The sequence below is a fragment of the Azolla caroliniana genome, unplaced genomic scaffold, assembly GCF_043228905.1.
Source record: "Azolla caroliniana isolate FFs.n. ecotype wild unplaced genomic scaffold, voAzoCaro1.0.p SCAF_3, whole genome shotgun sequence".
Taxonomy (NCBI): Eukaryota; Viridiplantae; Streptophyta; class Polypodiopsida; order Salviniales; family Salviniaceae; genus Azolla; species Azolla caroliniana.
In genome coordinates, this window is record NW_028230438.1 from 6830118 (window position 1) to 6852565 (window position 22448).

The following is a 22448-nucleotide window of genomic DNA, read 5'->3' on the forward strand; positions in this document are numbered from 1 at the left end:
TGTCTGCATTCTTTTGATCCTCCTCGTTATGTTGGACGGTGCAGGAAATCTAAAAGTCTACGTCGTTCTCATTGACAGTAGTATTCATCATTAAAAACTGGTAATGAATGTGGAAGTAGGGATTTAATACCAATTTAGTATATGAAAAATCACGGTGAAGATTAACTCAGTGTCCGGATGAAAAATCATGCTGAAGATTAACTACTTTCTATATAGAAGATCAAATACATCTACTGAGCTAGGATTATTCTCTAGTTTTGGACACTGTGGGAATGAAATGATGTATGTATAGGAAAGGCGGATGAATGCATGCGGGATTAATATACATATATGACCGAATGACCGATGGATATAGATATATTTAGATTTTAACTATGTATCTGAAGAAATGAATTGCCACTGTGATTGAGTCTATGTTATTAGATATATTTAGATTTAACTGTGTATCTTAAGAAATTAATTGACACTGTGATTGAGTCTATGTTATTATATATATTTAGATTTGACTGTGTATCTTAAAAAATTAATTGACACTGTCATTGAGTCTGTGTTATTAGATAATATTTAGATTTAACTGTGCACCTTAAGAAATTAATTGACACTGTCATTGAGTCTATGTTATTAGATATATTTAGATTTAACTGTATATCTTACAAAATTAATTGCCACTGTTATTGAGTCTATGTTATTACATATATTTGGATTTAACTGTGTATCTTAACAAAATTAATTGATACTGTTATTGAGTTTATCTTTACCCGGACTTGGCGATGAATTGCAATGAAATCACAAGCCCATTAGATTGAGGAGGAAGTTTTGTATCATCAGTAGATAGATTGGAGATAATATAAGAGCTTCTGAGATTCAAGACAAATATCACTTTGTATCATGGGAATACTTTGTATCATGAGATTCAGAATCATAGAGAAAAGCCAACAAACATATTCTTGGTTTGCAAATAGCTGTTTTCCGGGTAAGAATGGAGTCTATCATATTAATGGGGATCATATTTTTTAAGCTAACAAGGATGTAGTGGGCAGGAGGTGTCTTGTCACGTCGCATGTATGGGCTATAGATTGATTCTTATCAAGTTAGTAGTTGGTAGTTGGCAGTTGGTAGTTGACAGTTAGTAGTTAGTAATAGTTCTTAGTAGTTTGTAGTTAGTAGTTTGTAGTTAGTAGTTAGTAGTTAGTAGTTAGTAGTTAGTAATAGTTCTTACTACTTAGTAGTTAGTAGTTAGTAGTTAGTAATAGCTCTTAGTAGTTAGTAGTTAGTAATAACTCTTAGTAGTTAGTAGTTAGTAGTTAGTAATAGCTCTTAGTAGTTAGTAGTTAGTAATAACTCTTAGTAGTTAGTAGTTAGTAGTTAGTAGTTAGTAATAGCTCTTAGTAGTTAGTAGTTAGTAGTTAGTAGTTAGTAATAGCTCTTAGTAGTTAGTAGTTAGTAGTTAGTAATAGCTCTTAGTAGTTAGTAGTTAGTAGTTAGTAATAGCTCTTAGTAGTTAGTAGTTAGTAGTTTAGTAGTTAGTAGTTTAGTAGTTAGTAGTTAGTAGTTAGTAGTTAGCAGTTAATAGTTATTAATCGATTATTATTAGATTATCCCATTAATGGAGCGTAAATCACTGACAATTTCATCACTTCTACGAAGAAGAATCATCACATTTATCTGTCAATGTATAACTTTTTAGATTATCCCATTAATGGAGCTTAAATCATTGACAATTTCATCACTTTGATGAAGAATAATCACATTTATCTGTGGGGTTTGTGGATCAGATCATCAGAAAAATAACAGACTTAATGCAATCAAGTGTGCTACTATAAACCAAAATTATGTTATTATAGAGGATGGTCAATGGCTATGGAGGCTCAATGTGAGGAATCGTAACATCACGATCTCGATTAAACCTAAAAAATGCGATACCCAAATCTCTGGAATATAACTCCATTTGACATGAAATGCTAATCCCATCCCTGAATTCTACGCAATAAATTGTGCCATTTTTCATGGGTTTTTTTGAAATTTTTTACTATTATACATACCCCAGTTGACTCAAATTGCATACAATCATAGAATATTCAGCTACTGGATCGCACTATTGACATACCCCAGTTGATTCAATTGCATACAAATTACAATCATAGATTCAATATTCTGCACAATTATTCATCCTAAAACTCGAGTCAATTTTGTATATGGAGAGATGCAATTACACAGAGCTTGCATATTATTTCCATTGTAATGCATGCATGAATTTGAATATAAATGAGCTATACCGCTGCAGTGAATTAGCATTAAGGAATTGCATAACTATTTAATAAGCAGAAATCAATAATTAGCTATAAATAATGTGATTGATGTTGATATAATCCCTTACTGATTAGTCCTGTAATTAAAAGTCATTATCATTCTAGGTATACGCTGCATCTAGCGTTAATAGTAGGCATTAATGAGAATGCCCAAATAATTATATGGTAGCAGCCCATACTAATTACTGACATAATGCTGATATTGCCACTAATCATTCAATAATCATGGTGCTCATCATAATCACTAGGCAACTAATCACATTGCTAATTCTTGTGATTACCAGTAATCACAATGCTAATTCTTCACAATGGAGGCCATCAATTCTCTGATTATCGGAACATCCTCAACTATTCGACCTTCTTCTTCCACCATCACTCGGATCAATGTCATTATAAGAAATTAAATCTATTATTTTTGTATCGAGAAATCATCTGGCATGAATTGATCTATTCGATAGAGTCCTTTGATTTCGTAAAAATGTAAGAGTTCCTCGGATCAATGTCATTATAAGAAATTATGTATTATTTTTGTATCGAGAGATCATCTCGCATGAATTGATCTATTCGATCGAGTCCTTTGATTTCGTAAAAATATTTAAGAGTTCCTCCGATCAATGTCATTATAAGGAATTATGTATTATTTTTGTATCGAGATATCATATGGCATGAATTGATCTATTCGATAGAGTCCTTTGATTTCGTAAAAATGTAAGAGCTCCGCAGATCAATGTCATTATAAGAAATTATATATTATTTTTGTATCGAGAGATCATCTGACATGAATTGATCTATTCGACAGACTTTGATTTCGTAAAAATATAAGAGTTCCTCGGATCAATGTCATTATAAGATGCTCTAAGAATGTCGAAAAAACTGCACCAGGCTCCTTGTCGTGGTCAAATAGCTCATTTGTTTGGGGTTAAGGACTTGGCCTTATAACTTGACCAACCAAAAGAAAGGTCAAGCACATTTTGACTTCTTCATGTTTGAAAAAGAAAGAAAATCTTTATTGAAAGAGGAGACACTTGACCAACAAAAACAAAAGGTCAAGCACATTTTGGATTCTTCATGTTTTGAAAAAGAAAGAAAGAAAGAAAGAGCTTCATTGAAACATGGCACAAGAGATGCATTACAAATACAAGCAATGAGAATGAAGAAGAAGAAGTAGTAGTAGTAGTAGATCAAGAAGACATGATATGGAAAGAAAACAAAACAAGGATTTTTACAAGCAACTGGACCAAAAACAAACTTTGGAGTGAGTCAAAAGAAAGAGAAGGCTTTTGATAGTATACAACAGACAAATTGTTAAAGCAAAGGAAAAAACAAAATATGCAAGCCTTAATATGAAAGGCAATTAATTATGGAAGGCAAACATTGAAAGAGTGTGTGGCCTTATCACTTGCTAGAAGTAGTAAGTAGTAGTAATAATTTATGAAGTAGGCAGTAGTAGTAATTTATGAAGTAGTAAGTAGTCATAATTTATGAAGTAGCTAGTAGAAGTAGTAGTAATAGTAATAGTAATTTATGAAGTAGTTAGTATAGTGGTTAAGTATTAGTAATTTATGAAGTAGTTAAGTAGTTAAGTAGTTAAGTAATAATGGGTTAGTGTAGTAGTGGTTAGTATCCTCTCTTCTCTCTACTCACGTGGGTTGGAAACTTTCCCAATTAAGTAGACAAAAACTTAATAATTTCATGCTATTAAGTTGTAGAGAAGAAATGGAAGTAATGATCATTTACAAAGAAGGGACTCCATATTGCAAAATTTAAAGAAAAGAACAAAGACCTTAATATGCAATGTATTCTGAGATACAAGCCACCGTCTTTCGAATATTCAAATGCAATTTGGACATTGTACACAGAAGTGGATAGGTTTATTTGTTCCATTGAATGTTTTCATTGGAGTAAAAGCTTATATTGGGGAAGAAGCTTTTATGACCTTTGATGTACAGGATGATGGTAGGTTAACTTTCACACATACGAAAACTAATCCGTTTAGTTTCTGTTTGCATAAAGAAGTGAGGCTGATCACAAATGATAAATCAAATTGAATTCGTTTTGGAATATTTGGATTATGGAAGGGAGACCAATATCTCCATGAACTTGGGAAACTAGAGAATTGCATTGGAAATGTGTGTTCATATATAGTTACACCAGTTAATGGTTAGCAAATGGGGAATGTAGAAAATATCTGTCCTTTTTGTACGAATCTAGTAGAGACTGCTAAGCATTGTTTGTGGAGTTGTGACTTTGCAATGGAAATATGGAAAAGAATCATAAGTCTGTAGACATGGAGAGCAATATTATGGGTAGCGGTACAAGAGAAACCAATGGTATATGAACAAGAGGATGTTGCATATCTTCTTGCTACGAGACATGGTTTGATACAAAAAACATTTATACCTTTGAATCTACAAATACAAATTGATAAACCTTGAATATAGCAATTGGTAAGTAGTAGTATATTTGGAAGGCTCAATGTTTGAAGATATTCCAAAATGCGACTGAAAGACCTACCCAAATCATTTTTGAGATATGGATAGAGATTACAGTGCATAATTGCAAAGGTTCTTTTGATAAAACAAAAGGTAACATGCAACAAGCGGAGCTCAAACGATTGGAGTTCATGCCATATGGTGCAAAGGAACATTTTATAGATGGATTTCTGATAAGGTCAAGTGGTTCTACTCTACACCAACGTATTTATTTAAGCCGACAGTTAGAACTTAGAAAGGGGCTCATTACCGAAAGGTACATGTTTTATGTATAGCCTTAAGGCGTTTCTTAATACTAATGTAGTATTTGTTTTGCAAAAAATAAGACAACAAAGACCTTATGAGAAGAGCCCCATCTAACAAACAAATTAGTCCAACGGTGAATAACAAATAAATGACAAGCGACTTATAAGTGATAGAGCTTGTAGCCACCTCACTTTTTCGAGCAAACATTATCACAAAAAAGAATGCGTCGAAAACACAATCGTCAAAGTTGAAGTAAATTTGTTGTTGTTGTTGTTACGATTATATATAAACATAAACTACGTTTGAGGTCATGTAACATCGACGATCATCTTGCAGATTTTGGAGAATACCAATAGTATTTCAGAGAGCTTGTTCTTGCAATAGTTACCATTCAAACCTAATGATTCAATATTGACATTGTAATCATTTGCTCCATGATTATGTTTTCTACATTAGGAATGGAGACATATTTGTACTAGAAATGTGCAAAATACTCAATCCACATGGTACAATTTAATTTATAGCCTTTCTCTACTACTTTCCCTTGCTTTCCAAAAACGGTTACTTTCGAGTTTTCTTCGTAAAGCATCCGTATTTGACACCATCTCCACATGTATTCGGCACTTTTATAACATTTCTTCAATATTGTTGGTTGTCACCTTAATAATATATCCTATTGAGGCATTTTCCTTCAAAATTTAGGAAAAGACATTCTACACGCACTCACTGGCTCAAAGTGAGATAAAGTTGTGTGGTCTTTATTGATGCACTACGCTGCACTCTTTTTGTTTTCTCAAAACATCCGAAAATTATTTTGGCATTCTTAGTCTCACATCTAAAGCGAACTTACATGACATATCACTCTCATGGGCCATGGCCACCCATTAAATCTTAATGCTCAATAGTGATTGTATTGAATGAGACTTCCACAAAGTCATCCCACTAAATACACATATCAATAAGTGGATAGCGAAAACCACTAACAAACACATTAGATGTAGAATATATGCTTTGTAGACTAGACATGCATATAATATATAAGATTTACATATGTATATATATAATATGTGTACGTAAAATATACACAATCTACGTGTGGATATGTAAAGAATTATCATTTGTTTGTCTAAGAACCTTTGAAAATGTCACATGACATGTAATAGTAAGTCTCGAATAGAAAACTTTTACCCATCAACTTGGATATTGGGGAAATCGCATCCGTAGACAAGTACGTTTGTAAAAGTACACACCAAAATAAAACATAACTTGTTGTATTGATATGTATGTGTGTGTGTGTGTGTGTATATATGTATATATATATACGTATGTATGTATGTATGTATGTATGTATGTATGTATGTATGTATGTATGTATGTATGTATGTGTATGTATGTATGATTATAATTTATGATGTAGATTCGTAACTAGTAACAATTCCTAATAAGGTTGATTATCATGATTTAAAAACATATACAACATGTACCAAATATTTCATGCCTCCTACCTAAGCCACCCTTAATAAATAAATACTCTACTAGTGTTTCGCTAAATTAAATAATTGCGTGAAATTTGAAAATTAAAATTGTTTATCTATATTGTGTAAGTAATTAAAATAGTTTGCATTGACATTGACTCATGAGTGGAACTTTTGTTTTGTTTTTCCACTCATGTGCTCAGAGAGCTTAGCATTCTGAATAATAAATTTCAAGAGGAATGCCTAAATATTACTAGCAATGGAAATCGCCGCTTTCCATTTCACATTCCTTAATAATACATTTGTCATAGACGCACTTATACTAAATCTTTCACGGGAAAGGTAGTTAATGAAATGGATTCATGACTTTTGTTGACATTGAAGGCGTTTCGCACCAACATCACTTGCTTTTGGGCCCAATGTATACTAGTGATGAAGCGAATGTGCTTGAAACACAAAAGATGGCAAATGTTCAATCGATTTATGTCAAAGCTATGTATGTATGTATATATATATGAAATTTGATTGTTATATTTTGTAACAATTTGTCCAAAGTACACACACTTGTTTGCATTATTATGTCTTTATCATCTCACAATTTGTCTTTTGATGCACATGTATTTCTTTTCATATATGTGTTCTTCAAGAGTGAATACGATCAACGCCAACTCTATCTTAAAAATTGAACCTTAATCAGGAGGTATGTGATCATCATCAAAACAAGTGAGACCAATTTTGAGGAGTTCATGTGAAGCATATGAAGAACACACGAATTGGATCATTGATCAATGACTATGTCATGTCATACACATAGAAATATCATCCTTCTATAATATTATGTGGATTTATGTAATTAATATAGATTACATCATCTTTCTACATTGTTATACTTTTTTACTATAGCAAGCTATTATATTATGTGGATTTATGAGAATGTCTTATATTTGTGCTTTTGGAGAACTCATAAAAGTTTTAGAATCTAAATGGATTGCCAAGTTAGAATTTGTCATTCTGATAAGACATGTTTTAAAATCATAAGTCCCATGCCACACATCAATGTTGTATAAACACATTATGCATTTTGCTAACCAGTATATGTACATTGTATAGGCTTCTTGGTAAGAGAGTAAACCATCTATAAATTAGTATAATCATCGTTTTATGTTGGGATTTCATATGTTTCTAGACATGAGCGTGGAACTTAAGAATTTGAGGCTACAAATAAATTCTGAATTATATCTCGACAAATCCCATGAAACAATAGGTTGCACGTCATAATCCTAACATTGACAAGTTTCGGTATTTAATAACGGTGCAGAAATAATGTTTGCCCAGTTTGTAAAACAAATTGATTTTTCTATTATGAAGGCAAGGATGAATTATTCAACAATCGACACATGTCACACACAACTCTTTGAGATGATAATAGATTAGGCTCATTTGTCCTCGTATTAATGTCCATGCATGGAGTGCTTCTTGACCATACACATTATTCAAAGAGTGATAATATATTAGGCTCATTTGTCCTCATATTAATGTCCATGCATGGAGTGCTTCTTGACCATACACATTATTAGACGTTTATACTATATTGTGTACATTATGTTTTTTGTCATTGTTTAAGTTTAATAGTTTGATGCCATTATATTTGTTAAAATATAGGGGATAGTTAGAACTTAGATCTTCAAGACCCAAAGCAAATATACAATATGAGTTGTGACTACACCTTTGTAACTCCACTTACTTGCTCCAACCTCTCCACAATCTTAGCTTTTGAACAAATTTGTCAATGACTACATTGAATGATTGCGTCATCCCATGAGTTACATGATTATCTTTGGAGAACAACAAATGAGGAAAACAAAAATATTGTACATAGTTCACAAGTAGGAATCGGCAATGGCTCAACTCAAGCCTAAACCAAACCGTTAAAGCTGTTTTTAAATGGTTTGGCAGTTTGGCGGTTGGTTTAGGCTTCTTGAGCTTCCTTAACCGGTTTGAGCTCGGTTTGGGATGGCTCAATCCGACAGAACTGATTGGGGCCAAACCGATGAAAGGCTTAATCGGCTTGGCTAAAAATAGGTCCTAAACAAGTTTAGGCTTAACCGGTTTCGTTAGGACAATGCCAAATCAATTAAGCCGAAACCGAACCGCAATTGATTCCTATTTGCAAGCTATAAACATCTCATACCAACAAAACCATCTTGTATCGCATCACATATGTTATCAAAGACATGTTCAGTTAATAAAAATGTGAATAGCACATGACTATTGTATCTATCTCCCATTACTATTCTCCAACCTTATGTGTTTGTGTGTGTGTGTGTGTGTGTATATATCATGTGTGTGTGTGTGAGAGAGAGAGAGTGTGTGTGTATAGACAGATACATAGATACATAGATACATGAAAATTATGATTTGCAATAAGGTGAAGATTACAATGTCATTTGACCATAAAGTGTGATTGCTTAATGCATTGCAAATTTTCTTTATTGTGGCAATGCTTTCAAGATAAAGGTAAACATTATGTTGTCATCAAAGGACTCACTCTGTGAAAGAAAACATTGATGTTCATATGGTACTTAGAAGCTTGAAGGCCAAGTGTCTATTCTGTATTGATATTAGCAATTGTCATAAAAAGAAATTGGCATCGATTATAACCCTTAGCCTTCCAAGCTAATGATGCGGGTTCGATTCCCGCTACCCGCTAAAAATAGAACGCATGGGTGAAAGGGTTATCCAAAACGATCTTGCTTCGCCTAGACTTTTTTGTGTGGTGGTTAGTGCTAAGTTAAGTAGATTGAAGGTCCCTAACTCTTGAAAATTGTGGTTTAGATTTTTGGACTAATTTATTAAAACCTTTTTTTAAGTGTGCCAATATAGAGATTGTACCTATAAAGACAACCTCGTGCGAAGTTTGTTGCACAACACCCTTATTGCATAAAGACATTGTATGTCCCATAATTCCATTTAGAATTGTAACGATTCTTTCCTACAAGGATGAACCAATGTTTCCACTTCTTTCTTCTTCTTTTTACAAAAAAAATAAATAATTTGAGAAGAGCTTTTAAACAAGAACATGTTTCTCCAAAGAAGGATATCAGCTCCACGTTATTAACGGATTTGATAGCTCCAAGCCATATTACATGTTCATCTTGTCTCTCATATCACAATATGAGTATATACTTATATGTATTGGCATATGCCAACTTTGTTTGTTGGTCATGTGATATTTGTGACAACTTTGTTTGGTTAATCAATGATTCAACCATGAATGTGTAGTACATATTTATTTATATTTATATTCAACTTTTACATACTCCATATTGTTTCTTTCCTCTTTGGAAACTGGAAAAATCTTTTTCCTCACTTTTGACATTTCCTACTTGCTACTTTAGTCTACCCATGTTTTCAAAATCACCATTATTTTGCATTATATGTGTTATCTTCCAATGAACATGTATAATACACACAATGCAAAAGGAGATGTTAGACAAATCATGTGGATGTGGCAAGCTACATTGTACATGTTTTGTGTTATGTTTGTCATTGTTATCCAAATTAATGTTTCAAGGGGTCATATTTATGGATGCTGATTACGTTTCCAATTTCATGGCAATCATCCAAGATAGAGACATATAGGGGGAAAGAGATGGCATTTCAATGTTCTCAACAAGTCATTTATACAACCTATAGGACCCTAAAAGAGCGTGATAAAATGGTCATCTTTTGATGCAAAGGTCGAGCCACATTTGACTATAAGTATTTTCTTAAGGTCACTTCTATACTTAAATAGAGAGCACACATAGATGGTGTTTCAACTTGGAGAATTCGTGTGGACTCATAAATAATTGGTGGTGGGAAACACTGTTGGATGCATGTGACTACTTCACATAGTATGAGATACAACATACTTGCTCTCCTAGTTAGGGCAAGTAAAGTATGAAAATGTATTGAACCCTAGAGAGTCTTCTCTGAGATCCATTCTCGACAAAAAAGAGAAGGATCAGATCTCTTCATATGTCAAATGACATGGAGAGCAAGAAGATGTTCCATTTGGTCATGATTGCATTATAAGGCAAATTTTGATGTCTAATAGAAGCATACCTTTCATTGTGTAGTTCAAGCAATGCTCACACATTCCACTTTTAACCCGAAGTTTGTGTCAAAGTGGTTGGCTAGAATTTAGATTTTTGTTTTTATTTGAATTTTGTGTATTGTTGCTAGTATCCCAAGCTTGGATTGATATATATATATATATATATATATATATATATATATATATATATATAACATATATGAGAGAGAGAGAAAGAGAGAGAATAGAAAAACATCATTAAAAGAGAAGTCCAATGTCTCAATGAGTACATGTTTTGTATACACAAGCATATAAAGGGCAAAGAAGGCTCCATTGTGCTGACATAATTTGGACACAAAACATCCAAAGAAGAAAACGCATCAACTCATTAAAGTTAAAGATCATCATCTTTACTACAAAAAACTAGAGGTTTTAAGTGAGTTTGCATGCTACCTTGATTGTTTTACACTGTAGCACCCACTCAATGTTTCGATTGTGTACACTGCAATAGAGAAGTAAATATTTGGACGGATTGTTAGACCATAGTAAAATAAGCTGTAAGATAGAGGGAACACATTCAATCTTTGCCATGGGCTCAGCATCTTCCCATTAATTGTATTTTATCTTGTAAATACATACATATTTACATATATACAATTTGGCTTGGTGGTGGTTTACACCATACAAGAGTCATAAAATCAAGAGAACGCAAGTTCAATCCATCACATACTTCATATTTTGATGTCCCATGGACATGAAAGCGACAATGAGAAGTTGTTCTTGCAAGTACTTCCCCACCTAATTGTAGAATACACTACCCAAGCTTTCAGATGGCGATGAAATCCTGAAAGACTAAATGTCTCTTAGATTGTGGAATGGGTTTTGGAACTTCTTTATTTTGATTGTACCCCTCGTGATGCATATTTCATTGCATTTCTGTTCTATTCACCATTTTGCCCTTCTGTCTTTCCTTGATATATAGAAATTATATCCCAATCTCATGTAGATAAAATGTCTCCTTTGTTCTTATATAGGCCATTTTGGCACGCCAAAGACAAATAATTTTGTTTCTCTTTGTTCAAAAACACGACGAAATGCTTACCAGTACATGATATCTGTAAACAAATTCTATACAAATATTAAGATTAATGATCACGCATAACTCATCTCACAAAGCAAATTAGTATGATTTAATGTCATTGAAGAATTAGATGTTAGATAGACACTTACAATAAAATCTGAAGGCACTTACTTAATGGAGCTCATTTCCGATGAATCATGAAGAGAACACATGTGATGTGTTATGCATTTACATATATGTTCATGTTCTCTACTTAAAGAGTTTTAGATACATGAATAAAAAAATGGAAGCAAAAAGAAATAGATATAGTTCCAATGCTCTTAAGCTACAACATTATAGTTTGTGTCGTAGGAAGAAAAACACAATTGTTGTAATCCATGATTGTGAGGTTAGAGTTCAAGAGTTCAAGGGGTACATGTATAAAGTTTGAACCAATGGACGGAAATTCGCATTGCTCTCGAAGATATCACCTCCAGATGTGAAGAAGAATTCATCTTTAGTAATAAAGGCATTCAGGCATTGTTATCTCATATATGCAGAATTCGAGTACTGGATGGTAGCTTCGCAAATCACCACTCTATCGTTAGTGTCACAATTCAGCCCTCTTGCAGGAAATCACTATATATGCCAATAACACCATGAATTGACTAAAGAACTTAGCTGCACATAACAAAAATTGGATAAACTAAGCATACACATTTTTAAGACCAATATCCTATGTGCTTTCAAGTCAAAAGTATGCATGTGATGGTAAGAAGGAAACTATTATATACATAACTTCACCTCGACTCTACCCATACCATATCAGGGAGATTCAAATACAATTACCCTCCATTATAATCATAATTGGGCACCTATAGCATTTATCCTAGTCTGCAATTTTGGATTTTAGTTTCACTAAATTCTATTTTATATAGTAAGTTGGAATAAATCACTCTCTGATAGCTTGATCCAGACTTCATGCACCAGGAGATGCAATAAAAAAAATGTAAGCTATGGCAACACAACAATGTGTTGGCTTACAATTGGTTTTTGAACTCATAGCATCTGGAACTTACAATGTAAGCCAAAGGGTGCCATCTTCTTTTCATTATTTTTTTGCTTGCCATCAGATTTCATTGGGAATATAATTGGTTGGTCTCATGTGTCATTATTTGGACTTTAGAAGATTTTACCATAACCTTTACTTCAAATTTCTCTTTTCTATCAAGCTAAAGAGGTTGCCTACCCATCTCATTAACATTATCTTCACTAATTATCAAAAGATATATTGATGCATCTATATATCTCATGCAACCTGAAGCCATTGACATTTGTCGTATTAATATTTCTTTTCACCTTATTAGTAGAATTCATAAAATTCTTGAGCATTAGAGTGTCACTTCTCATCGCATTACATGAAAATGATTTTTTTGGTCCCATATCACATATTTAAGCTCAGAAACCTATCTATATATCTGATCCACCCAAATCGATGCCCACCCATGTCCTTAACAATTTCTTCATCAACGATGGAAAGGTAAAGGCATTCCCAATCTGAAGTCATAATCTATCAACATTGATCCAGCCATCTCATTCAGATTTTGCCTGAATCGATTGCCAACTTGCCTGATTGAAATTTTTTCAAATAAAACGCATCTATCAAACAATCCATCTCATCCAGCCCATGCCATTCCCTACTCACTTGGTTTAACATTTTGTTCACTAAAGATGGACTGAGTTACCTTGATGTTATGTGATGTGATGGCCAGATTAAACTAGCAAGCTTGAATGCATCAATGAACAGTGCAAGGAAAACGTATCAATTTATCTATGTATAATCTCTACCAAACTACCTTATCCAATCAATAATCACTGGCTACTCATTATCATTGTCTTCATTAGTCATACAAAAAGACTCACCTTGATATGATGTGATGTTGATATCGATGGAAATGTATTCAATTCAACTAGCAAGCTTGAACGCATCGATGAAGAGACCATAAGAGAATCCCATCTTAAAGTTATTGAGAAGGGCAACAGAGAAGGTGGGCCGGGGCCGAGAGTAATAGAATCGAGTCACATACTCAGTGAAAAGAACACATAAAACTGCGGCGATAACATCGTTTACACCCAATGCGCCGAACGAGAGAGATATGGTCTGAGCTACATAGAACCCACCCAGCAGAGAAATTCCGCCGAAGAGAGCTCTTCGGAATGGGCTCCGAAAATACCTCTGCGATGCTTTGGGTATGAGCCGGATCGCGTCGACGAGCCTACGCCGATTCTGTGGAATCTCTTCTCCTTCTTCTTGCCTTAATGCTCTCAAGACACCAATCCATGCCTTTCTTCTGCTTCTGCTTCTGCTTCTGCTTCTTCCAGAGCTCTGTTCCCCGGTCCAATAACTTGAGGAAGAGGAAGATGAGAGGTTAGGGTGGTCTATGGCTATGGCCAGAGCTCTGCTAAACCCTAATCCCAAGCCCTGCATCCTTGCCTGTCTCCAAAGAGAGGAAGAGACAGAGACAGAGAGATATGTATGGCATGTGAAGTTATTTACAAATAATAGAAGAAACATGTGTTGAGTGATGAGGAAAGAAAGGATTTGAACCCAAGACCTTCTTCCACTTGGGAAGGTTAAAATATGAAGTTTAAGACCTTCTTCACTTATAGGCAAAAAGATCAAAAGAAAAATGCAAGTAGCAATCGGCAATGGTTCGGCTTAAACCGAACCGAACCGCAAAACGGCAGCTTAAACAACTTAAATGTTTCGGTTCATGTTCAGGTTCTTTGTAAACAATTCGGTTTCGGTTCAGTTCGGTTCGGTTCGTTGGAGCCATTATTGGTTTAATGGTTTTCGGTTTTAACAGTTTGAAACCATGGTTCAAATGGTTCAAATGGTTTAAATATATATAATTTGAAATATTTAAAATTAAAATGTGAAATTTTGAATTTGACCTAACTTGAAAACCAAAACCGAACCATGAAACTGCGTTTTTAACCGTTTAACAGCTTAAAGGTTTGAAAGTCTCTAAAACCGTTCAGTTTGAGCTTCAATTTTTTGTAACGGTTCGGTTTAAACGGTTTCGTGGTTCGATTAGGTTCAGTTTAAGTTTCAAATTTTTTAAATGGTTTGAGTTTGACACTCTTCGAACTAAATTGAACCATTGCCAATTGTTAAATGCAAGAACCATTTGCTTGTTTGGGTCAAGTAGCGAAGAATTGTACTTCAGACTCCTGATTAATCTAGGATTGTACTTGATACCCTAACTCGAACTTTGAGTTGTCGAGACATCAACACTGGTAAGGGTTACATCTTAGGTGTGTGTCTTTTTTATGCATGGGATCAACACAAACAGGTGGAACATCTAGTTGATGCCTAAACTATGGGTTGTGTTTCTTTGACAAGAAAGCAAGGCCAACGATTTTTCCCCACATTTTTGCCAAAGTTGTGCATTATAACAAGACGAAATGACATATAGTATCAATAATTAGTTGATCCTGATAATATTGACCATATCAATGGTATTGCACATTTAGTAAAAAAACAATGTACGACATCGCACATAACCCAAACATGAAAGTGATGACTAACATCCTTGCACCCAAACCCATATGAAATATATAACTTCAGCAATGTGCAAACAACATACATGATCACATGCATTCTTGGTATATAGTTGTATCATAACAATTTCTGATTTCAATTCCTTGCCATAGTCAACCATCATCCCTACCATTCAAAATGTTATGAACGATATCTTTGCCCACAATAAATCCATATTGCATAGTGTGAACAATAGAATATAGCATCTTTGAAAGTTGATTTGTTAATACTGCTATAAACAAGGAAATCACTTGATTGATCGTCACATGTACTTATAGGATGTAGGACTCCTAGCTCTTTTCAGACGAGCGTTCACTAGCAGAGTTATTGTGGGCAAATTACAAATGACAGTACCTTCATGTTTCCAATGGAAGTGAGAACTTAAGAGATTCTTAATGTTGTATTTTCATCTATTGTACATAGTGAAGAACAAACCATCTTCTCTACCTAACTTCCTCCATCTTACTTCATTCCTTGAATTAGGTGTTTTGGGCTAATATAGTAAGTACTAAAATTAATGTATTGCTAACTTTTTTGGAGATGTATCAAGACTTGGATATAAATGTGTGATAAAGATTTAATGTGGCTTATATGGTCAAGTTAGTCCATGAATTCACATTTGGGCCATGTGCATGTTCTTCGTGTCCAACAAGTGAGAATGAATTCTTTTTGGATAGACAATTGATCCACATATTAACATTAGTATTTACCCTCTATCCGTCCACCTTCTTAGCATTTAATTCACATTGTTGCGTTGATCAAAAGCCCAAACAACATTTGTCGAGAAATGCTAACCAAATAATCACGATTCACAACCTACAATTACTAGAGGTGTATTATTATTACAATGATGTTGGATAAGTTTCTTTATTTAGAATATCCATGGTTTAGAATCAACAATTTAATTGTTGATTTCTTTCATCAAGGAACCTCGATCTCACCATCCTTGTCATCAAACAATAAAAGGCATTAACCTTGCTTTGCCTGGACTTTAGATATCCATAATTGAATGAAATACGGCAAGCCCTATACATGGTTAAAACCATGAACTTGTTAGGACTACACATTTTCAAGAATCCATAGCCAATGCCCCATGTCAACATATCTTAGGTCATGCCTTGGCCTATATACATTCACGAAAACCCCACATGTATAATAATATCCAAATTTTAGGCTTATGAAATACTATAAGATAATAGTATGAGTAGAGAAAGACCCTGCATGAAATAAAGACTAAAGCATGATAAAAAAGAAGCCAACAGAAATGGTTGAGGTTGTTAATCTTGCATGTTTATCTTACAACGCTAATAGAAATGGCTGAGCTGGTTAATCTTACATGTTTATCTTACAAAGCTAATAGAAATGGCTTGCTTGATAATGTTAAAGAGTTAATTTGATTTTTGATAAATTAAGATCAAGGGACCTTTCAGGTCTATAAAATAAATAAAACAGTTGAATATGGCCTCTCCACCCTACTAATTAGCCCCAAGCTGTTATCCATCATTGGCATGAGGCCTGGATGCATCCCATCCCATATAAATATCATACAGACATGGCTCTACACTAGATATCTAGGAGAGATACCATGGCTGCTTAGCACTCACAATGGAGGTGAGAGCCTAGCCCTTTATCTAACCACGAAACCTTAGGTCTATGTCCAGACCAAAGATTATAACCACACTTTCTTTATTAACCCATGTGTCGAACATGTACAAAGTGATGGGTCATTCTCTGGGTTATTGACTTCTTGAGGTTATCCATGTGCTCATAACATGATCCCTCTTCAATAAGTTTCTTTCCAAATTAATGATGTCAACAGCTATGTCTTCAACATGAGTAGTTGATCTCCATTCTTCCACATATTCTCGCACACTCAGATGTAAAAGAGACCATGTTGATGAGCCATACACATAGCACCTAGCGAGAGAAAAGTATGCCGCACCATAGATGCAATCATCTTGTTAATCACACTAGTGTAATGAGCAACCATGGTTTGCAATACTCCAGTGCTTAATCTATCACCCATAGAATAGATAAACTCTCGCACAATACTTTGTCGCTTTTGGAATGCCTTTTGATTCATACAAATCCACATAGCATATTCTAAAATTGCATCGACATGAGGTTTCTTTCAGTGGCTTAAAGTTTAGAATTTACTGCATCTCAGACTCTACAAAGATGTTACATATATGAACATATGTGGCCGCATTGTTTTCATTCAGTCGCAATGCATGGTCAAAAGCTCGTCTTCCAAGGTCCATATTTCCCCACCTTTGGCATGCACTAAGTAGAGTTTGCCACATGAAAATATCAGGATCAAATTGCAACATATTCATCATGGCTACTGCTACATCTAATTGACCCACTCGACCAAGAAGGTCAATCATACAAGTATGATGCTCAACCGTAGGACCTATTTTGTGGTCTTTTGTCATAGTTTTGAAGCATATCTGACCCTTATCAATCAGCCCTGTATGACTGCATACTGTAAGCAAACTTGTGAACGTTGTGTCAGATGGTTTCAGACCATCTTCTAGCATGTTATTAAAAATAATAAAGGCATTACTACTCTCACCAAACTGAGCATAACCCGCAAGGAGGGTGGACCATGTAATCTCATCCCGGACAGGGATGCCATTGAATACTTCCTGGGCCCTAGTGAGAAACCCACACTTTGCATACATATCCACCAATGCATTCCCAACAACATGATTTCCTTCAAACAAACCCCTCATAGAGATCTCGTCATGGAGTTCTGATCCCTTATATCTTGCTCCAATGTTGCTACAAGCTTTTAATATGCAAACAAATGTAACCGCATCTGGTATTGACCCATCCAATCGCATATGTTCAAAACAAGTTAAGGCTTCCTCCTCCTTCCCATGTTGGACATATCCAGCAATTAGTACCGTCCATGAGATTACATTTCGCATTGAAAGCATATCAAAGACCTCTTGTGCCTCATCCATTAGACCCCATTTTGCATACATATCTATCAAGGTGTTTGCCACAACGTCATTGGTTTCCAATCCACTTTTTGCAATCTCGCCATGTATTTCTCTTCCCTTCTCAATTGCTCCGCTTAACATACAGGCCCTCAAGGTGCACACGTATGTAACAGCATCAGGATTGATGCCTTCGAATTTCATGAGTTCGAAACATGCCAATGCCTTGTCAACATTCCCATGTTGAACATATGATGAAATCAATGAGGTCCATGAGACTACATCATGACATGGAAGATGGTCAAAAACATCTTGTAATTTTGTGAGCAAACCACATTTGCTAAACATATCAACTAATGCACTTCCCATCTCAGTTCCAAATATCCCTTCTCGAGCAATTTTATTGTATATTTGTTGGCCCTTTCCTGCGTCTTGTATGATGCCACAAGCTTTCAAGCCACAAATATGGCTGCCAACATCCAAGCTCACACCTTGAAGTTGCATTTGTTCAAAGCAGTTTAATGCTTCCTCACCATCTCCAGCTTCAATATACCCTTCCATCAGACTATTCCACGTGACAACATCTCGTATTGGAAGTTGGCTAAGCACTTCCTTTGCACAAAGTAAAGAACCACACTTTCTATACATGTCAACCAAAGCGTTCCCGACAATTAAGTCTCCTTCCAATGATTTCTTTGCAATCTCAGCATGGATTTCTCTGCCTTTATCTATCAACCATCTTCCATCACAAGCTTTCAGGCAACAAACAAAGGTAAATGCATCTGGAGAAAAACCCTCACATTGCATTTTCTCAAAGAAAATCAATGTTTCTTTAAAACAACCATGCTGCACATATCCAGCCATAAGCGTGTTCCATGAAATCCTATCTCGTTTAGGAAGGTTATTAAACACATATTGTGCTTCTACAAGTTCTCCACACTTTGAATACATATCAATTAATGCATTGCCAACAACAGTGTTCTCATCAAACAAGCCTTTCATAGCAATCATGCCATGAATTTCTCGGCCTTTTGCTAAATTCTCTATGCTGCTGCAAGCTCTCAAGCAACAAATACAAGTGACAGAATTCGGTGATATGCCTTCATCTTGCATCTTCTCATAATAGTTGACTGCTTCTTCACCACACCCATGTTCAATATATCCTGTTATAAGGGCGGTCCATGCAAATACATTCTGCGCCAATATTGGGAGAGTATCAAACACTGCTTGTGCCCCTGTAAGAGAACCACATTTGACATACATATCAATTAAGGTGCTACCGATGTTGAAATCGATTTCCAAAAGTCCCCTTTTAGTCATATCACAATGTATAATTTGACCTTTATCTAAGTCTCTTAGGCTACTACAAACTTTTAATATGAGCATGAAAGTAACACCATTAGGCGATATACCACTCTCCTGCATTTGCTCAAAATAGTTAAGTGCTTCTTTACTGAAACTACAGTCAATACATCCAGAAATGATTGCGGTCCATGATATCACATTCTGAACAGCAAGCTTGGTTAACACATCATGTGCTTCTTCAATAAATCCACAAGTTGCATACATATCAATTAATGCATTTCCGACACGTATATCCTCCTCCAAATATCCTTTATTCATGATCTCATCATGTATTTTTCTTGCTTCGTTTATGATTTTCAGTATTTTACAAGCTTTTAAAGCACAAATATATGTTACCAAATTGGGACAAACATTTTCATGTTGCATTTGCTTGTAGCATTCTATTGCTTCATTTTCTTGACAATTTTTTGCATATCCTGATATCAATGCATTCCATGAAACCACAGTTCGAACCGGAAGATTATTAAAAACTTCTTTTGCCTTCTCTAGCATACAAAATTTTGCAAACATGCTAACCAATGTATTGCCGACAATGTTATCTCTTTCCAACAATCCAACCTCACAAATATAATCATACAATGCATGGCCTTTCTGAACTTCGCCAAGATCCATGTAAGCTTTAATTAAGGAAACAAATGCAATTGTGCTAGTTCCTTGGACATCTTCTTGAATTTCCTTGCATATGATGAAGGCTTTATCTAGTTTTCCTTGCTTGATACAATCTTGGATGAGATAATTCAATGAGAAAACTCCCTTATTGCTTACCTCGTCATGACGGATATGAGCATGCGAAGGAGATTCTAAAGAAAGCGCTGGAAGACTGCCAGAAGTCCTGCTTCTACCATTGATGCCCAGGCATCTCTTGGCTTCTTTTCTTTGGGAGGGACTGAAAGGAAGAAGCATCCATGGTGAGATCGAGTGGTCGGTGCAGAGATGAGAGTGCTGTGCAGAGCATTCCATGACTCATGTCTCTGATTGTGCGAGAAATCGGGAGGTTCTTGGGGATAGAATTAGAATTAGAACTAGAACTAGAACTAGAATTAGAATTAGAATTAGAATTAGAATTTTTATCGTCCATAAAGAGGCCAATTTTGATAGGACTCACACGAGACGTAAATTAAGTACATCATATATTCATTGAAATGGGTTTCTATGTGTATGTGAACCATGGACCCCCCAAGTGTCAATGTAACCATTTCATTCATGGGGTAAACCTCTTTTTTGGTGGACATGTCGGACATATTCATTATAAGTTTTTTGCTAAGTTCATGCGGATAAAGTGGATGATGATATATGATCTTATGTTAAGGCAAGGTTGAAGGCGATCGTCGTGATGGTGTGTTGCCAGTAGCCATGGTTTTTACGGTTTAACATGTGCAAGCTTAAGAGGAGTATTCTTCATGGTTTAACGGTTTAACATGTGCAAGCTTAAGAGGAGTATTCTTCATGGTTTAAACGGTTTAGCATCTACAAGTTTAAGAGGAGTATTCTTCATGGTTTAAACGGTTTAGCATCTGCAAGTTTAAGAGGAGTATTCTTCATGGTTTAAACGGTTTAGCATTTGCAAGTTTAAGAGGAGTATTCTTCATGGTTTAAACGGTTTAGCATCTGCAAGTTTAAGAGGAGTATTCTTCATGGTGTGTCTTGTTGGTGATGGATGGGGTGAGAAGAAAAAGTCCTCAACAAGAAATATCGATTGGAAAACATTTGTTGATACTCCACATGATGAAGAGAAAATCAAAGGGATATGTATAGTTGACAAAGAGCTCGCCTCTGATTAGTTAGATTGATGTGGTTTTATCTAATGGAGATTCGACTACCCATTCTGTTAGAGTTATGATCTAAAGTAAGCATATGATAAGGATAAAAGCTAGATAGAAAGAAAGGAGAGAGAGAAAGAAGGGTGTCGATCCACCCGACCATCCCCGAGCGAAGGGATCGAGACGGACTCGAGCCTCAATCGGCGTCCCATACCACCGTCGTGGCGTCAAGTCGTACCTAGTGCTGGCGCACTCTCTACAAGAGTTGACCCACCACAATGTCAGAGTCTTGACGTAGTCAAAAGATGATGAAATGAGGGTAGTTAGGCCTCATATGTATAGCGATACCCCAGGCCCCCAGGCAAGTTCACAATTGGCCTAATGGGTTGTCTCAATCCTAAGGATTAAAAGTAATCCTCCCCTTCTTTACACTCTCGTTTAACCCTCACACTTATCCACGTGTATAGAATACTACGGTAAATTCTCACCATGGGATATTATATGGTTATGCCCGTAACACATTCACTCATGGGATGCAAGAAATCTGGGGAGGATCAATCATTTCACTCATGCTCACCTCTGATTAGTTAGATTGACGTGGTTATATCTTATGGAGATTCGGCTACCCAGTCACTCATGGGATGCAAGAAGTATGGGGAGGATCAATCATTTCACTCATGCCCCTGATCTAGAATTTGTATATTCCTCCTGAGTGAATGGGTAGCCGAATCTCCATTAGATATAACCACGTCAATCTAACTAATCAGAGGTGAGCATGAGTGAAGTCTAGGGAGGATCAATCATTTCACTCATGTCCCTAATTTAGAATTTGTAAATTCCTGAGTATCAAGTGACTCAAGAAATGTGCAGTTCACCAAGGTGCCTAATTCATGAAAAGTTGGTCTCATTAAGCTTCTATGAGAATGGTTTCTTTTGTGTTCATTTGGAAGCGGAGACCATATATGGGTGTATTGTATACGATTTTCTTAATAGAGATTTGACTTCACAAGTTCATGATACAACCTTCTATTGCCCACCCCTATGTAGTGTATTGCAAGTAGAGATATCCTTCTTGCTATGAATGTAAAATTGGTTAGGGTTATCCTAATGAAAC

The 22448-nt window shown here is 35.3% G+C and overlaps 2 protein-coding genes across 3 annotated transcripts; both read right to left on the bottom strand.

Moving 5' to 3' along the window:
• Nucleotides 1–11874: 11874 nt before the first annotated feature.
• Nucleotides 11875–14189, bottom strand: NPQ6 (YCF20-like protein (DUF565)). 2 transcript variants are annotated; one of them, XM_087316460.1, is made up of 2 exons: nucleotides 13584–14189; nucleotides 11875–12299 (listed from the first exon to the last, which is right to left on the bottom strand). In XM_087316460.1, exon 1 carries the CDS (start codon nucleotides 14146–14148, stop codon nucleotides 13627–13629), a length of 522 nt encoding a protein of 173 aa, XP_087172586.1. In that variant the 5' UTR covers nucleotides 14149–14189; the 3' UTR covers nucleotides 11875–12299; nucleotides 13584–13626. The 2 variants fall into 2 exon arrangements, with proteins under 2 accessions (XP_087172586.1, XP_087172587.1); XM_087316461.1 differs by having other exon boundaries at nucleotides 11875–12341.
• A 3228-nt stretch (nucleotides 14190–17417) lies between these two features.
• LOC147866090 (pentatricopeptide repeat-containing protein At2g39620-like) lies at nucleotides 17418–20534 on the bottom strand. Its single transcript, XM_087316709.1, has one exon. The coding sequence runs from the start codon at nucleotides 20532–20534 to the stop codon at nucleotides 17418–17420; it is 3117 nt and encodes a 1038-aa protein (XP_087172835.1).
• Nucleotides 20535–22448: the final 1914 nt, after the last annotated feature.

Coding starts and splice junctions, on each gene's coding strand:
- NPQ6 (XM_087316460.1), bottom strand. CDS start 14,148: ATGCAGGGCTTGGGATTAGGGTTTAGCAGAGCTCTGGCCATAGCCATA.
- LOC147866090 (XM_087316709.1), bottom strand. CDS start 20,534: ATGGAATGCTCTGCACAGCACTCTCATCTCTGCACCGACCACTCGATC.